This window comes from Sardina pilchardus, chromosome 10, assembly GCF_963854185.1.
Source record: "Sardina pilchardus chromosome 10, fSarPil1.1, whole genome shotgun sequence".
In the NCBI taxonomy this organism is placed as follows: domain Eukaryota; kingdom Metazoa; phylum Chordata; class Actinopteri; order Clupeiformes; family Clupeidae; genus Sardina; species Sardina pilchardus.
This window is the reverse complement of record NC_085003.1, coordinates 2,131,992-2,149,686: the sequence shown is the minus strand read 5'-3', so window position 1 is coordinate 2,149,686 and position 17,695 is coordinate 2,131,992. Positions and strand designations below refer to the sequence as shown.

General features: G+C 42.9%; 1 protein-coding gene across 1 annotated transcript; it reads left to right on the top strand.

Annotated features, from left to right (window-relative positions):
- Positions 1 to 760: 760 nt before the first annotated feature.
- On the top strand, positions 761 to 17,580 carry erc1a (ELKS/RAB6-interacting/CAST family member 1a). Its single transcript, XM_062546781.1, has 18 exons — positions 761 to 1,456; positions 4,209 to 4,586; positions 6,483 to 6,557; positions 7,125 to 7,280; positions 7,593 to 7,760; positions 8,455 to 8,622; positions 9,489 to 9,626; positions 9,914 to 10,054; positions 10,161 to 10,301; positions 10,580 to 10,773; positions 11,482 to 11,493; positions 12,048 to 12,132; positions 12,225 to 12,356; positions 12,718 to 12,878; positions 13,700 to 13,847; positions 14,823 to 14,918; positions 15,438 to 15,480; positions 15,632 to 17,580. The coding sequence occupies exons 1-17, from the start codon at positions 761 to 763 to the stop codon at positions 15,462 to 15,464; spliced, it is 2,916 nt and encodes a 971-aa protein (XP_062402765.1). The 3' UTR covers positions 15,465 to 15,480; positions 15,632 to 17,580.
- Positions 17,581 to 17,695: the final 115 nt, after the last annotated feature.

The window sequence follows — 17,695 nt, the reverse complement described above, 5'->3', positions numbered from 1 at the left end:
GATAAGAATGACTATTACAACATCAATAGGATAGGCTATTAGGTGATGACCGTTTCCCATTATTTAGAGAGCTTATACATAAGACGAATCCTGAGACTGGGTACAACCCATTCCTCAGAGGAAACGTGTAAATGAAACCAAATCTAAATATACATGACAACTATATTCACAATTTGGCAGATTATTATGTATGTGACAAATAGTCCAAATAATATTTGCAGTAGACCTTGATGGTTAAATTTCATGTATGGTAACCTTGGGTGAAGATCAGAGTCAGTAGCTCTGACTGAATTGGAGTTTCTCCTTTTCAGTTTAAGTGCTCGATAAACCATAAGCTTATTTTACATCCTTGTAGCCTATGGAATGTCTGTAATAGCTTTGTCTGATTTATTGACCTGGGCGCTTCAATCTAATTGGTAAGCTTTGATATTTGGATTTATTCAGACACAGATATGACATGACACATCAACCCCATTATGTGTTGTGCTGTTGTAATGCACTGTCATTCCGAGGATCCATCAGCTTTTGAGCCTATGCTTACAGTGCCCCTTTCTGGTTTCAGATCACAGATGCCATGCGAGGAGATCTGGAGGAATTGTACCTTTACATCAATAAAACATTCAGTTTAATGTTCAAACCAGTGTTTGAGAATAAGTGTCCGTACAAGTTGTGTAAGGTGAAGAACCACACTCCTCATTTTCACAGACAAATCATATAGTATTTGTAATATTTCCTTCAAAAACGATCATAGATAGCCAACATGTATGGTAGTGCTCGCTCAGTCAACAAAAATGACTCCAAGGCCAACCATGGTGCAGCAAAGAATAACCAGAGCTCAGGACGCTCCCCACGCCTGCCACGGTCCCCTCGCATGGGTCATCGGCGCACCAATAGTATGGGTGGCAGTGGCGGGGGCCCTGGTGGTGGGGGAAAGACTCTGTCCATGGAAAACATACAGTCCCTCAACGCAGCTTACGCCACCTCTGGACCCATGTACATGAGTGACAACGAGGTAGCCATAGCCACCACCTCTGACCTGCCCAAGAGCACGGTCACACTGGCACGCTCCAGCGGACGGGTGCCCTATGGAGTCCGCGGAGCTGTCATGGGCAGCACGCCAGAGATGGCGGTGGCACTTCCTGGTATGGCGGTGACCCCGTGCGATTCGGTGGGCTTCGCGGAGCTCCACGCGGCCTCCACGGTGCCCCACTCCCTGCGGCAGGCGCGCGACAACACCATCATGGAGCTGCAGGTGCAGCTGAAGGAGGTGCTGCGGGAGAACGAGCTCCTGCGGCGGGAGGTGGACATCAAGGAGAGCAAGCTCAGCTCCTCCATGAACTCCATCAAGACCTTCTGGAGCCCCGAGCTGAAGAAGGAGCGGGCCCTGCGCAAGGACGAGGTGGCCAAGATCTCCGTGTGGAAGGAGCAGTACCGCGCTCTCCAAGATGAAACTCAGGTAGGCACATTGACACCGTCATGTGAGGGTGCATCCTGGTGCAGTGTTGTAAAGTTGCCTTTGGATGTCATGAAATTGCTTTTTCTCATCCTTTAATGTCAGACACAAGTGCGGTTAGAGATGGAGAGGAAAGTCATGGCTACAAATCCCTGGTCACATTAAACCACATTTCATGTAAAAAGACGACGTACATAAGTAGAGTTATGAAATAGCTCTGGATTCTTTATAGGTACTGTGTAAAGGGTGTGATTGTAAAATGGCCTCATGGGAAAATGTGCAGTACAGTACAGTAAGCACTGGGATCCTGAGACGGTGGGAGCTAACGTGCCTCTACTCTCTCTTTCCCACACTGCACACAAAAGAGTGTACAGACACTTAGATTTGACTAGAATCTAAATTTGTCTAGTTTCTTTTATAGCTTACACCATAAGCTGTTTTATACACAGTTTTTATGGTGGAATTATCCAGTAGACAATGGAATTATTTAATAAAATTGGTCTGGTCAACATCATCTTGATACTAGTTAATTAGATGTGGGTAAATTATCTTTTCTGTGAAGCTGATGAGAGTGGGTCTTGCTACTGAATATACATGGCCTAGGTCATTATAGAAAATCAGAATTTCCCTCATAGTCTCAATATATTTCTTCTCTTATAATGTACTGTCAAACACTGTGCTCATGTGTACAGTTGACTGTACAGTGACTAAGCTGAGTTGTGTGTCTTACAGACAGAGTAAGTATCAAGCCGTTGTCATTGTTTAATTGAAATTGTAGTCTTCTTTAGAAATCAAATGTCTCATAAACGCAAGCCACAGGAAGCCAGGTGTATTAGGGGTATAACAAGGGATATGGAGAAAGACACAAAGAAAATGATTAGTTTGTCAATTAAAACAAACTAATAGGTCATATAGGCCAGTTTTGTTTGAGCATTTTCCTGTGGCAAAAGGAGAGGAAGACAAACAGAAATGGCAGTGTGTTTAAACACAGCACAGCCAATAAAGCCATTACTACCAAATAACAGAGAATGCACTCATAATGGCACCAGTGTCTATCTAATTTCACTAATTTTGGGTGGGATTATATGTCTGGCCTTAGGTCAGACAACAAAATGAATGCTTTGGGTTTGCTTTTCAGACAGTTGGTAAATAGTGTGTTGTTCTGTGTAGTTTGGCGACAAGACTACATCTTAAACCAACCAATGGGTCCTCATGGTGATGACAAAACTGAAGGCACTCATGTGTCTTCAGCCTGCAGTTGTGTATTTCCAGCCAATCATTCCCCTCTAATGGAAGATGACTGTTTTCACATTTCCTCCAGTCCCTTCACACAGCTGTCTGGTTAATTACCCACTCAGGGAGCCTCAGCAGGACTCCTGGAGCCCCCGCGCTGCTGTAGGCTAATCCACTTTCTCCACTTTAATACATTGATTCCTCTCATTTCAGTGATTAGTTTCAAAGTCTGCATGTCTGCAAAATGGCTGTCATGCCATCATAAAAATAGGACCTTCACAGTGGTTTGGCAGATGCCAGCTATTTCGGTGACATATATTTTTGCTAAATGTGTTTGGGAATCATGCTGCCAGTGCAGTAATGACAAGAAGAGGTAGTGTAGACTTGCAGCATCAGTTGTAATTGGTGACACGTGTTAGTACATTAGCATAACTGCCAATTTTAGAAACCAGAATAATGAGGATTTTACATGCATTAGAGCACATTCTTCCAGAGGACTGTAGGCGGTGAGCATGAAGAGGATTGTAGCTTCGCTTGTTTGTATACTCCAGTAGGCTCAATAGCATTGGCCACTGCAGCGAATGTCAGCTCCATGTTCATTATACATGACATTCAGAATGAACCTGGCCTGTTCTATTCTATTCTATTCTATTACATTGCTGCTAATATTAACATTATTATTATTATTTTTTAAAGTATATTTTTTTGGTGTAGGTGCCCCAACCAGCTGTGCCACGGCTGGGGCCAATATTAACATTATTCATACCTAAAATGGTAGCCTGGTGGTCTTAGTTAATACGGTTAGTGGTAGTTTTGTACATTTTATGTAAGCTACATGTATATCTAGGTTTTTGTGGATGATTTTGTTATCTCTATGTATCTTTATGGAATAATGTTCAATTCTACACAATACTCCCTTTAAGGACATAGCATATTCACATGTTTGCCATAAAATTGAAATGAATACAACAACAGAAAAGGTCTATGTCATAAAACCTTAGCCCTTAATCTTCAAGGTATTCTGGTGAGAATAGTTCAATAAAAGTATGAAATGTGGATTTCATACTGAGTTATCCAATATGTATCCAATTTATGTCCCCATATGTTCTATTGTAATCTTTTCCTCTTTTACAAAAGTTACCAAGTACCACATACATTTTAAGTGGGATTTAAATCTGAGGACTGATATGGCCAGGCATCCAATTCCATTGCCATTAACTCAAGGTTTTGCTGATCATTGTCTTGCTGGAAAGCCCATTGATCAACCAGTTTTAGTGGTAGAGAATGCTTCTACTTCAAAATGGCCTGGCATTTAAAAGAATCCACAATATCAGTTAAATGCTTTTCCCAAACTCAACTCAACTATGATGATGCCAACAATGTAAGATGAAGACAATAAATCCATTGATTTACTATCCTACGCTCAAAGTTTTGAAGGCTGTTTTTTTTATTATTATTTTGTACATATAAACGTATTTGTGATTCTTGGTATGTTTGTATTTTCACCACCTATCACGTTTAGCATCTTCAAACAACTATACAAGCCCTTCAAGCGGAGCTGCGCATTCAGCGTGACTTGAACCAGCTCCTCCAGCCGCCCAGCGAGCCCCTGGCCTCGGAGCCCAGCGAGGAGCACGAGCGGCAGGCCCGGGAGCTCTTCCTGCTGCGCCGCACCTTGGAGGAGATGGAGCTGCGCATCGAGACCCAGAAACAGACGCTGCTGGCCCGCGACGACTCCATCAAGAAGCTGCTGGAGATGCTGCACACCAAGGGGCCCTCCACCAAGGCCAGCGAGGAGGACCACGAGCGCACCCAGAGGCTGGCCGAGGCCCAGATGCACATGCACCACCTGGAGAACCTGCTGGAGCAGAGGGACAAGGACATGGCCGCACTCAGGGAGGTGAGAACACTGACCTCACCTGGACAGCAAGCACATCCCAACCAACACACACACATGCACCTGCACCATCTTATACTCTCTCAAAAAGGATGTGTTGGAAATAACACATTGATGTGTTTAGGTAAGGACAACACAGTTTGTGTTGTTTCCAACACATTGCTTTTGTTATTTGTTACACAATTTGTGTTGAAAATAGCACAACTTGTGTTGAAAATAACGCAACTTGTGTTGAAAATAACACAACTTGTATTGGAGATAACACATCAATGTATTATTTCCAACACATCCTTTTTGAGAGTGTAGGGACCACTGACCAAGCCAATGGTCAGACGTCCAATAACGGACAGAGGAGCATCTGTTGCTGTGTGCACTGCTCCACCAACTCTGACTGACCTTTGGCCTCTAGTTTACGGCCGATTCAGCATGTTGATTCAGCATGTTGAATCGGCATCTGAGCCGTCAGGAAAAGGGTTTGTTTAATTGGCTGTTTAGCTTGCCTACTTCTAGCTAAGAAGCCCAGTGTAATCGTCAGATATTCCCCAAAGGAGATACAATCCTGTTAGTTAGCGTTTTGCCTCTGAATGACTGGATCTAATATCACAGTTTCACCTTTTTTCTCCTCAGCCTCTCTCTTTCCTCTACACAATCAAAAGACTCAGGACTGGCAATGCCAGTCTCATTTGTAAAATGCTAGATATGTTACGCACATCTTAGATGAGCAAGAATAGTGTGAAAAAGGTTTAAGCGAGCACTACCTAGTTTATGTTTCGATCTTCTGTACTCAATATCCACATACTGTATGGCACGAGCGGTAGAATGTAGCCTACGTGCTAGTTGACGGTGGGCAGTCGTTGCTGTATGTGTAGTGCTACTTTTTTCCGCCCACACAGGCAACACACACAGGCAACACAAAGCGAGCCAACAGGACTCAACAAACAATCGGCATTACAGGGGCTGCTTTGAACTCGGATGGGTGCATTCGCTTTTAGAGTGATGCTGAGTGATACTTTTTAGTGTCTTATTCAGATTTGGATTGTTCAGAAGGCTGAATTATGTTTGTAATATCATTTTCATTTGATGACTTTGTTTGGACTTTGGTGTTCTGTATTTTAATTATCATTAGTTAGACGTAGACAGCACACACAAAAGCCTAATGAGACCTGAGTCTGTAAGCTCAGATACTTCTCTGGTAACTCTACTAGTTGTATTTGAAGCAAGCATCTGTCTCTAAAGGCTCCAGGTGCTCACTGAACAGCATTACAGAGCAGTTTTTTTAACAACCGGAAGTTAATAAGAAACCAGTTGGGCAGGCATTGAAATATTGGTCAAAACTGAGATGGCAGGCAACGCCAACAACTTCAAGGAGTATGGGTGTTGGCCTGTAGTGAGCAGATATGGCATGCTCTAGCATGAGTACTTGTGTAGTCAGCATAGTGTGTCACTTGTTTTTACACTTCTGATCTCTGCATCCACTTAGGTGAACTATGCAAGTTTTTTTTAGCTTAATTTACCTTAACTGATCAGCTTCAAAGTAATTGAAATGGTTATCTGACTTATTCCGGGTTGAATGACGGCTGTCTCGCTTCCTCCTAGTGCTTGTGAGCGGGAAAAACATGCTTGTGCCACCGGGCCGGTGCACTGACAGAAAGTCTGGCAGCCTCGCGGTCATGCTCATGAAAAGGCAGACTGACAGATTGAGGAGTGTTGTAAAATATACACGCTAAAGCTGTAGGGGAACCTCTGCAGAGAAACCTGCAAGTGTGAAATGAGAAAACAGCGCAGAAATCGCCAAACCTGCATAGTTCCTCTTTAATATAAATTTTCTAATTGATCAATGTGAATACTGTGCATAGGGCATATTTGTGGAGTTAACTACATCCATATTGCTGTCTGCAGGAACTGCTCCGTCGCTATGAAGGAACCCCCGACTCAACAAAGACCAAGGCCCTGCAAACAGTTATTGAGATGAAGGTGACACTCAAAACTACTTCATGAATGTGCACACTCAGTTTGCTTGCTAACGTAATCATAATGTCTACTACTTTCCATGATTTCCTTTTTTCACTTTCAAAAATCTACTTACAGTGTAGAAGTGGTCTGCCATTATATACGCTACTGTGATTCAACCAAGGAAGTCCTCAAAAGACAATAACAGAAACAAAATATTTTGAAACATATTAACACTGTTTACTAGTTAACTACTTTCCAAATATTTGGCATCATCATTCAGAAGTTCCAATCTAATTGTAAAGATTTTTAAGAGACTCAGAGGTGCACAGTAAGTCTGAGGTGCCCAATGAGTCATTATAATTCAGATATACTCAGGAGAGGTGTTAAACTCCTAGTGCTGCAGATATAAAAAGGTGCCTTGAAGGTAGCTCAGTTTGTCCCCTTGTGTAGAACTAGAACAGTTGCTGTCCTACAGTCTGATTTGATGCATTTTTAAATGGGTTAAGAAGCACACATAGTCTTGGTGAAGGGCTCGTGCAGTGACATGGCTGTGTCCGTGCGTGCGTGCGTGCGTGCGTGCGTCCCCAGGACTCCCAGATCTGCTCTCTGGAGCGCGGCCTGCGGGAGCTGGAGGACCAGGTGATGATGCTGCGCTCCAGCAGCGCGCTCACCTGCGAGGAGCGCCAGGAGGAGGTCAAGCAGATGGAGGTGTACCGCAACCACACCAAGTTCATGAAGAGCAAGGTAACCGCTGCTCACCAGTGGCCTCCCTCCTGCTGCACTCATTCTACAGTAGTGTATTAACCGCGTTGTGTATAAGCCGCAGGACAGTGTTTTATGCAAGTTAAAAGAAACAAAACCATATTAATACCATATTAACGGCCCCCTTGTATTGACCTCATAGCTGAAGAAAACTAGCAAAATCAATGTATAAGCCGTGGCTAATAGTTGGGACATTACGGTAATGATGGCCAGGGTCCTGTTGAGGTGGTGTAATTTGGAGTGGTTTTGGTATTTTATGGTCATTTGTGGGGTAACTCTGACTCTTTTTGCCAGATGGATCAAGTGAAGCAGGACCTCTCCAGAAAAGACACTCAACTCCTGGGATTGCAAACCAAACTAGAGACACTGACCAACCAGTTTTCAGATAGCAAGCAACACATTGAGGTGCTCAAAGAGTCGCTAACAGCTAAAGAACAGCGAGCCGCCATCCTGCAAACAGAGGTAGGGCACTGAAATGAGGATGTTATAATGAGGATGAACTGGCACGCCGAGATTCAAGCACACATTCATAACAGCTTAGATCACACTTTAAATCAGGTCACATATAAACAAGCAGCTTTGCCAATATCATAGTCTGAAAGGAAAACACTTTCCCAAGGTTTTTTATGTGCTGGAAACTTGTCAGCTATTTTAAGTGGATAATTGGTATTTTTACAAGCATAGAAAATAGACTACAACTACAATATACTTGTAAATACAGACTAGAATTGATGTGAATAGTCCCACATTAGAGACACCCTCATAAGACAGGTGATGAGAGGGACAAGGTCCTATTACTTTTTCCTATTTCTGTTTACAATAAAAGTAGGACTATAATGAAGACTGTAGAGAAAGAGAATCCGCAACCAATCATCGCTTTGTTGTGCACAACAGAATCTATAATGTCATGGTTAATAATGAAAAGATAAAGTTTTGGTGCAGGTTTTTGTAACACCACTTGGGGGCAGAATAAGTGCACATACTGTGTACACACATGATAGTCTGTGTTCTGTGACGATGTGGAAAAGAGTTGCCTGTTTGGTGATATCTAGCAGCTATAATCCGCCAAAGTGGGTGGTAGCCTTTTATTTTCTGTTCATGTACTACGTAAACGCAAGAGAGCAAGAGAGCCTAACGTGGCTGGCCGTCTTTCTAGGTGGACGCTCTGAGACTGCGCCTTGAGGAGAAGGAGAGCACGCTGAACAAAAAGAGCAAGCAGATCCAGGAGATGTCAGAGGAGAAGAGCACCCTCAACGGGGAGATCCATGACCTCAAAGACATGCTAGATGTTAAAGAACGCAAGGTTAATGTGTTGCAGAAGAAGGTAAGATCTCAGACAAGCACAAGCAAGTCATCAATCATAAGTCAAATACATCACCACTGACATTTGGTCGAGCGAGCAGGAGACATATGTTCCCATGCACCTGCTTGGCATTTCAGAACCTTAATGGTGTCTAGTTTTTCATGTTGCGCAGGTCAACTAATGGCCCATGGGGTTCATTTAGAGGCCAGGTTGAATTGATGTTCACACGTGTGTCTAAAAGCGCTGATTTTCATAGTAATGGTCCAGGTGGTGTGAAAATGGTGCTCACGTTTTCATGAAAGCATGAAACTTGCAGCAGTTGTACAGTTTGGGCCCCTGAAGATTTTCAGAAATGGATCCATCACAAAAATGCCTTGTCATGGCAATGGCAATCATTTTACTTTTTCACCATACCAGCCCCTTTTTATTATGTCTCATACAATATGTAATATTTATACCAATGTATGTATATAGGCCTCTCATTCTGTAACGCTGGACCTGTCAAACAATTCATAGTAGTTAAGTACCATTTTAGAAATTATAATCCCATATGCTACTACTTACTAGGGAAAGTAATGACAACAGTTACACTGTCACTGTAACAGATTATTATAGATTAATATTTAGTAAGTAGACTTGATCTTGATTGATCTTGTCAGTTAATGTTACCTTGTTTTTGGCGTGAGCTATAGTAGTGGGCTGTTGCACGTTTTAAGATTAAGTATTCCTTTGCCAACATTGGCCAACATTTAAAATTGGGCAGCAAAATTGTTGACTGCACCTTTAAGGTCTGGCTTCAGGTGTAATTCAGAGATGTTAAAACAATGTTAGTGTGTGAATGATATGTCTCACAAATGAGATCTATCTGGCTGATATTCTATCCTCAGATTGAGAACCTCCAGGAGCAGCTGAAAGACAAGGAGAAGCAGATCAGCAGCCTGAGGGAAAGACTCAAGTCCCTCCAGACAGACACCTCCAACACAGACACGGTCCTCAGCACCCTGGAGGACTCACTCGCTGAGAAGGTCACTCCAGACAACATGAATAGAATATTGCTATCTAATAACTAATTATTACATAACTTAATGATTATGGGTATCAAAACATGTAGGTTTGGTTAATTGTTTGCGTGTGTCTGGATCATATGATCAATTATGTGGCACAGCACACATATGGTGGTACACATTTAACATGTCTTTATGTTCATTTTTTGTAACATTTTGAAAGCTTTGGAACACTGACTGCTTATTTGACAGTTTGGTTGATTCCTTTCTCAAATGGTTGTGTGTGTGTGTGTGTGTGCGGTGTACAGGACCGCATCATTGAGCGTCTGAAGGAACAGAGGGACCGCGAGGAGCGGGAGAAGTCCGAGGAGCTGGACACCAGCAAGAAGGAACTGAAGGAGCTCAAGGAGAAGGTGTCTCTCCTGCAGGGAGACCTGTCAGAGCGAGAGGTGAGAGAAACAGCCACACCCTCCACCACACCCTCCACGACTGCCAAGACTAGTGATCAGCTGCTGACTTTGTATAATACTACCTGCCGCTGCTCATTGTTCCTAGACGTCCCTGCTGGATCTGAAAGAGCACGCGTCCTCGTTGGCCTCGTCCGGTCTGAAGAAGGACTCCAAGCTGAAGAGCCTTGAGATCGCCCTGGAGCAGCGCAGAGAGGAGTGCAGCAAGCTGGAGAGCCAGCTGAAGAGGGTCAGAGTGGTGGAGAGAGACGAGCGGCACACACACACACACACACACTCGCATGCCATCGTTTTCAATTGCCTTGATTTGGGGTTATGCGGAGTGTAGGGCCAGCTTCTCACTCCAGAGGGTTTCCTGTTAATGCTTTTGACCGATGACAGAGATTAGAGTTTCTATGTCATGTGCATTTTAGGAGTATTTTTTTCTTATAACATTGCTAAGTATTTAATTGTACTGTGTCATGTGTTCTTGTAACACCATGCCTTGCGTGTGGATGCCCTGCACAGGCCAAACATGCAGCTGCTGATGCACAAGCCAACTCCGAGCTATCTGAGAAGATCGCCGCTCTGGAGACAGATGTGGCTAGACACAGAGAGGATTCTGGGAAGGCCCAAGCAGAGGTCGACCGTTTGTTGGAGATCCTGCGCCAGATGGAAAATGAGAAGAACGACAAAGACAGAATAATCAATGAGCTGGAGAGGTAAGTACAATAAACCTTTTTTCCACTCTTGGATTCAAAGAGTGAACACTGCAGGCCAAAAATATTCAGCTTGCGACTGAGTTATTTGTAGATGACTTGTTTTAGAGCAACTCTCTCCTCTGCTGCTCCGTTATGGAGTGCTACTATGGGCCACCTCTGCACACAGGGCTAGAGTGTATGAGTGATACCTCACTTCGATTAATCTCTTGTGTGTGTGTCCCCCCAGTGAAATGATTAAAATGGAGACTAAACAGAGCTGACCAAGTTTCGAAGCAGAATCTGAAATGCACTAAATTACCCACTGCTGTTTGTCTCAATAGAAATCGGGGGCAACATTTCGTTCTAAATAAACTTCCTGCGGCTACCGTGGATGAGTTTTTAATGGGTTGTGGTGCTGTATCAAGGCAATTTGACTGCCAAGTGTATTGCAGACTGTGTAAGCGTCACAGTTCTGAAACCTATTAGTAGTCTTACACCACTGCAACTGCGTCATGTGTTATTAATGATCACTATTATTACAACTACAATTATGACAGGATGTCAGCATCTTTTTGTAGAATCTTTAAGATTTATTTATTTATTTAACATGTTGCAGATTGACTTTTTCCCCTTTTAGATTCACTGCTGAGTTACCTCTTTCTTGTTTCTGATTCTTTTTTTTTCTTTTTTTTTTGTCGTCAACTTCTTGCCTTGGCAAATTCTGTCTAGTGTGACATCGAGGTTAGTGGACATCCCAATATCCCCTTAGTTATAGCTCTCCTTGACCCAGTATTTGTAGTACTTCATCAAAACCTTAATCCCTATATGGCTAAAAATGGACATGGATTTTTAGCCATAGGTCTAGCCATTTTTAGCCACACAGACAGACTGGACTTAACAATAAAGAACTCCATGTGATTATTTACATGGTTTTACTGTCTTACTGTGCGCAGCTTTTAAATGGTGAAGACAGGTGGCTTTCCTTCAGTTTTTCATCCAATGAACACCCATGACATCTTACCCCCTGGAGGTCCTTTGAGGCAGAAAAAACAAATGTCCTTTCAGATGTGTTTAATTTCATCTGATTACAACATTAACAGAGAGCAACATCAGTCATTGCAGTAATGTTAACAGTTCATCATGCTAGTCATGAAATGGGATGATGATGCAATCTATCTTATTATGCATTGAGAGCAGTGCAGCTCAGATTGAGTTCCAATGTTTGTTGAAGGACCTTCATCATTCAGCCCCTCTAGTGTGTCCTTGATGAACTCCCCTCCTGTGCGTCACTGTAGGCAGATAAGGGAGCAGAGCAAGAAGGCCAGCGCCCAGAAGCATCCCGCGGAGAAGGGCAGGAGCAGCGGCGACAGTCCCCAGCAGGTAACGCACCTGCAGCAGGCTCACCATCGAGGGTCAGGGCCAGGGAAGGGAGGGAGCGACCTGTCTGAGGGCATCTTCTCCTCTCTTTGCAGGACTCTCTGCGCATGAAGGCTGAGCGCATCGAGGAGCTGGAGGAGGCGCTGAGAGAGAGCGTCCAGATCACGGCCGAGAGGGAGATGGTGCTGGCCCAGGAGGAGGCTGCGCGGGCACACCAGGAGAAACAGGTCAGACGCAGACCAGACAAACCTAAAACGCCACATGGAAACACATCTCACCATTGTCAAAGACTAACCAGTCGAGTACTTTGAAAGGCGACACAGGAGTTGACGACTTTGCAAATGTGCCTAACATCAGCGTGTTCCACACAAGTACAGGCACTTTGTGTCTCTTACCTCATAGCTCACCATATCAGTTGGCTTGAACGCTGAAAAATATGGGTTGTGACTTAATGACCATGGGAAATTGAGGGTCTCAAGGCCAGACCAGTTAAGAAACACTGGTTTAGAACAACAATGTAATGGAGGATCTGTAATCATATTGTAACATTGAAGTTGAATTACGATTGATGCCTTTTCTTTTTGGAAGATGGAGGAACTACTTGCAGCGATGGAGAAGGTGAAACTGGAGCTGGAGTCCATGAAAGCTAAGATGTCGTCTACCCAGCAGTCTCTGGCAGAGAAGGAGGCTCACCTGACGACGCTGAGGGCTGAGCGTAGGAGGCACCTGGAGGAGGTGCTGGAGATGAAGTAAGCCTGCTCAGAATGCTCTCTTAAAATAAAGAAGAAATAAACATGACAAAGACCACTTAAATATTCAGCCTAGAACCATCTGTTGGCAGTTTGTACAACCATTTCAGTGCTTTCTGGCTTTCTACTTTCAACTTCAGATAGCAGAATGCCGTTGTACCATGAAAGGATAGTCTTTTATAAAGGGTTATTGATGTTAAATGAAAAAAAAACTACTGAGAGACATTCCAGGGTTTTCTTTTCACTGTTTCTTTTTTCCCTCAAGAGCATGAGGAACTCATGGTGGCTTTCTCACATTTATTTGTAACTTTGTAGATAGCATTAATACTGAGCAGTCAGCATGTAGGCATTGCAATGGTGTTTTCATTAGTTCCCTTAAAGTCAACACATGTGGAAGACTTCAACAAACATTACATTCAAAATAAAGGTAAAGATTAAAATATGTTTGTACTGGAACAATAAGGGATAGTAATTAATATTCAAAAGCCAACTGACTGTCTCTGTAGCAAATCCAACATAAAAAGTAAATTACTCTCAGACTTGCATACTCAAGTAATTACATTGTTTCTGAAACAACGACCTGGCAAGACCCTTCGCGTATAATCTTCTCCATGCACTTACATAATCTGAAAATGTTGGTTGCCAGTAAACTTAATACTATGCAGATCAATTTTGATCGCATATCTAATTGAGTCTACTTCAAACTCCTAGTTGTAAATGCAACTGTATAACAGCTAACAGAGGGTTATGCCAAATGTTTGTATGTTTGTCTGCATTTTGTAAATGGTTTCTAAAATATAGACTGTACATTTGCATTACAGACAGGAGGCACTGTTGGCAGCCATTAGTGAGAAGGATGCAAATATTGCTCTACTGGAGCTGTCCTCCTCAAAGAAGAAGAAGACACAGGAGGAAGTGGCCCAGCTGCGCCGAGAAAAGGACCGCCTAGTACAGCAGCTGAAACAGCAGGTGTGAGCTTCCCTATCAGTCACAGCAATCATTCCAGTAGTTGTGATCATTGCCTTACAGTCGGGTTATATGGAGTTGCAACTGTAGTTCAGTCAGGACCACTTTGTCAAGAAAATAGTTTTATTTACTATTGCATGAAATACATTTTGTTGTACATTTTCCATGTTCAAACATAGAAAGCCCAAAGCAGAGAGAGCAGTAATAAACCCCCCATGAGGTACAGGACAGAAGTATGGCGGGGGGGGGTTAAGGGGAGGAGGTGGGTGGTAGTCTGGCTATCACCATACTAAGCTCAATCTTTTAAGATTGAACATTAGTATGGGAGGCTGTGCTTTGTTTCTACTGCACAAGAGGCGCATTCAAATGACTATGTGCGCTTGGATAGTCCTTCAACCAATCAGACCAACGATCTGGTGCGTCTTTTGGATTAGCTAGTTTCTGATTGGAGCCAAAGGTTCTGGCAGGGAGCAGAGGAGATAGATGTGCAGGTTTCCAACTGCCGAAGGAATCCAAATTTCGAATTTGAAATCCAAATCGCTGGAAGTTCAGGCAGGGTTCACCCAGCCTAGGTGGGTGGAAAATTGCAGAAAATGGCAGCAGATTGGCAAAGGCAGTTTAAATAAGCGCTCTGAATGTTCTTCGCCAATGAAAGCAGGACCTGGCCGGCTGGCACTCAGCTGGCAATCAGCTGAGTGGTTAGATTGACAGTCAGCTGGGCCATCCAGGGGAGCAAGCGAGACTCCGTGACCTGCCTGAACTAACGCTGTGCTCCATTTTGTCTGTGGTAACTTATTCTGATATTATATGAATGTGAAAATATTCACCCTCTGAATGGTAGTTGTGCATTTTGAAAGGACGGACATGTTCATCACTCTTCTGCATAAACAATGACAATAATGAGTATTATTAGTACTGTAAGTGTGTATGCTTTACCTTCTTTCCTCTTCCTTTGTGACTGACATCTGCTTTGGGCAGACTCAAAACCGCATGAAATTAATGGCAGACAGCTATGAAGATGGACACTTGAAAACACAAGCCAACCAAACCAATCACAAGCCATCCCCTGATCAGGTTAGTGTCAGCTGCATACGACAAGAATGTCAGACATGACAATTGCACATAATTTAGTTTCCATATGGTGTAAAAGACACTATTTTGTATTGAAACACATACTGACATGTTTTAGAATGTAATGAGCACCAAACTAAATATGTTGTCAATCTCACACACACACACACACACACACACTCAGTGACTTGAAACAGACTTAAAGCAGCACTAAAGAAGATTTGTGCAACAAAGTATGAACATAACTCCGATATAATATAGAAGGAATGCACTTTGATCAGTCTATAGAAAGAGATATCTGAATGCCTGTAGCATAGCAGCTATGTTCCAAAGACTTCGGGGCTGTATGGCTGTATGCCTGTTTTACAAGCAAGAAGACCTGCTCAGAGTGTGACAGAAGTGTTTATGAATTTATGTGCCATCAAAATGATTTTAGAAATGTTATTTTTAGGTAAAATACTAATACTAATATACAACACACTAATATATTTTGTTATGTTCTTTTCCCATGGCCAAACGAAGGATGATGAGGAGGGCATTTGGGCATAACATCATTTTTGGAAGGGTGAGTATTCCATTTGACGGCACATCAGTTTTCAATTAAATTTTTGCTCTCACTTGCCTAATACCTGAACATGAACCATGATGTTTGTATGTCTAATGCACATATATAAATTATAGGTTGAAACAATATTTCTATTCTTTCTTGCCTCCAGGTTTGGAGTGAGAACGGCCGCAAGACCATATCCCACTTTGACGACCTTATCATCGTCTGCCTTCCAGACAAGAGCCTCATCTCCTGTTACACCTGGCCCTGCTGTCATATCCACTTCTCACCCACCTGGAGAATCTAACTGTATTTATTTGCACAAAATGGAGGAGAGTAGAAAGATCAGTGTCAAAAATCAGTGTTGGTCCACTGTATTCATATAGACCAGTAAACTTTAAAGGACACCCTCCTGTCTGGGGTGCAGAGCTTCAATTTATAACTGTTGCACCCTCTTTGGGATTCAGTTAGGTGAACCATCCAGAAAAATATTTGAAGCTCTGAAATGTATCAGGGACGACCTTTCATTACCCTGAAGTAAAATGTGCAGTGTAGTCAAATCAGTATTGAGGTAAGCGAGTTTATTTTGACTGGGACTCCGCTGCTCTGATTGGTTGCGTCCATCCTGAACCTGGGGAGTAACACTGGCTGGGACGTGTGTCAAGTCAGGCCGCTGTGGCCCAGAGGCCTAAGGCAAGGTGCACTTCTCTGTCAGTAGCCAAAGTAAACCAGATCTTAGATTCTACAATAATCAAAACAGCAAATCACAACCGTACAGGTGTCATGGTGTTGTTTTGCATGTCCTACAAGTTTTTACACATTCCCCAGACTCTGGAAAACAACTGGTTGTCTCACCTCGACTATAATAGATCCCCTGCTACTTCCTCTCCTTTCATGCAACTCATCTCGTAGCTGTGGGCTTCATTTTCAATGACTAAACATTGGTGCATTTGTTCAAATATAGCATACTTCTTTGAGTGACTTGTGCAATGATTTTTTAAATAGTGTTTTTCCTGTACAGTATGTGACGTTGTGTGAATATGCCATTGATTTGACACAGGATGGGAATGCAGCACTCACTAGGGCTACTTGTTACACACACAGTGCAACAAAAGTAGCTGTTGCATCTCTCACTGCTACAAAATTACTGAAAGTAATATGATATATTTTGACAACTGTGCCACTTCTTTAGACTTTGAGCATATAGCCCTGTGTGTATGAGGAGGAAGATGGATGAATTTTCCTTCAAGAACAGGGGCAAAGTAGCCTAGCGCTGCCATCCAACACATTCTCTCTACATTCATGTTGTGGCCTGGATGCCATTGATAAGGACATGTAGTTACTACATTGAAATACTACATTGAAAGTAATTATATCAACTTGATCATACTGATCATACCAATCATACTGAACCTACTGTAGTAAACAAAAAGCCACGGTCATCTTCTCAAGACGTATTTTCCGCTCAGGTGTTAAAACACATTTATCAAGAGTATCCATAACCTCTCAATAAAAAAACAGATGTCATTGTAGGATCTACGTGAATCCTCTACAAGCACATCCATAGTTCTAAGGGTAGCTGGTTTTCAAATGCCAGGTCTCCCTCTTTGTCGTCACCTGAAACACTTTCCATGGCTCAGAGATCAGTCTAGTAAAAAATCTACTAGTTGGGTTGATTCTCATCTGGGGGTTCCAGACTTTACTCATAACAACTGCCTGGCAGCTCAGTTAGTCTGGTCATGCCCGCCAGAGGGCAAAGAACTCCAGCATCGAATCAGCCCTTATCAGCCATGTGTGGAGCTGACTCAAGCCCTGGATATCTGCCTCATGAGATCACATTGCTGGATTGATGTGCTTTCATGAATGGAGAATATCAAAACCAATCTGTCTCCTCGTGCTCTGTCTTGAATCAATCTGTCTATCTCCCTCTCTCTCTCTCCCTCTCTCTAAGCCTCCTATCCTCTAGATACTTTTTATCTGTCATGTTTTAAGAGATTTTGGCCCAGTGCTGTATCTTTGTGTGTTGTGAGAGAGTGTAAACTCTTGTAAAACAATGTAAGAGATGTGTGTGAGTGTTTTGACTTTGTAAATATGTACATAAATGTGTCTGACCTGTGTCTTTATCTGCTCTGTCTTTATTTCTGTCTAGACCCAGGGATCCATAAAACTTATTATGATGTAATGGTACAGAGCAGTACCATTACATGTTGTTCCTCACTGGAACAACACTAAC

Bases quoted from the DNA above. Each gene is read 5' to 3' on its own strand.
- erc1a (XM_062546781.1), top strand. From the start codon at position 761: ATGTATGGTAGTGCTCGCTCAGTCAACAAAAATGACTCCAAGGCCAAC. The intron at 7,281-7,592 runs GTAACCGCTGCT...TCTTTTTGCCAG, and splicing joins CCAAGTTCATGAAGAGCAAG to ATGGATCAAGTGAAGCAGGA. The intron at 8,623-9,488 runs GTAAGATCTCAG...TTCTATCCTCAG, and splicing joins TTAATGTGTTGCAGAAGAAG to ATTGAGAACCTCCAGGAGCA.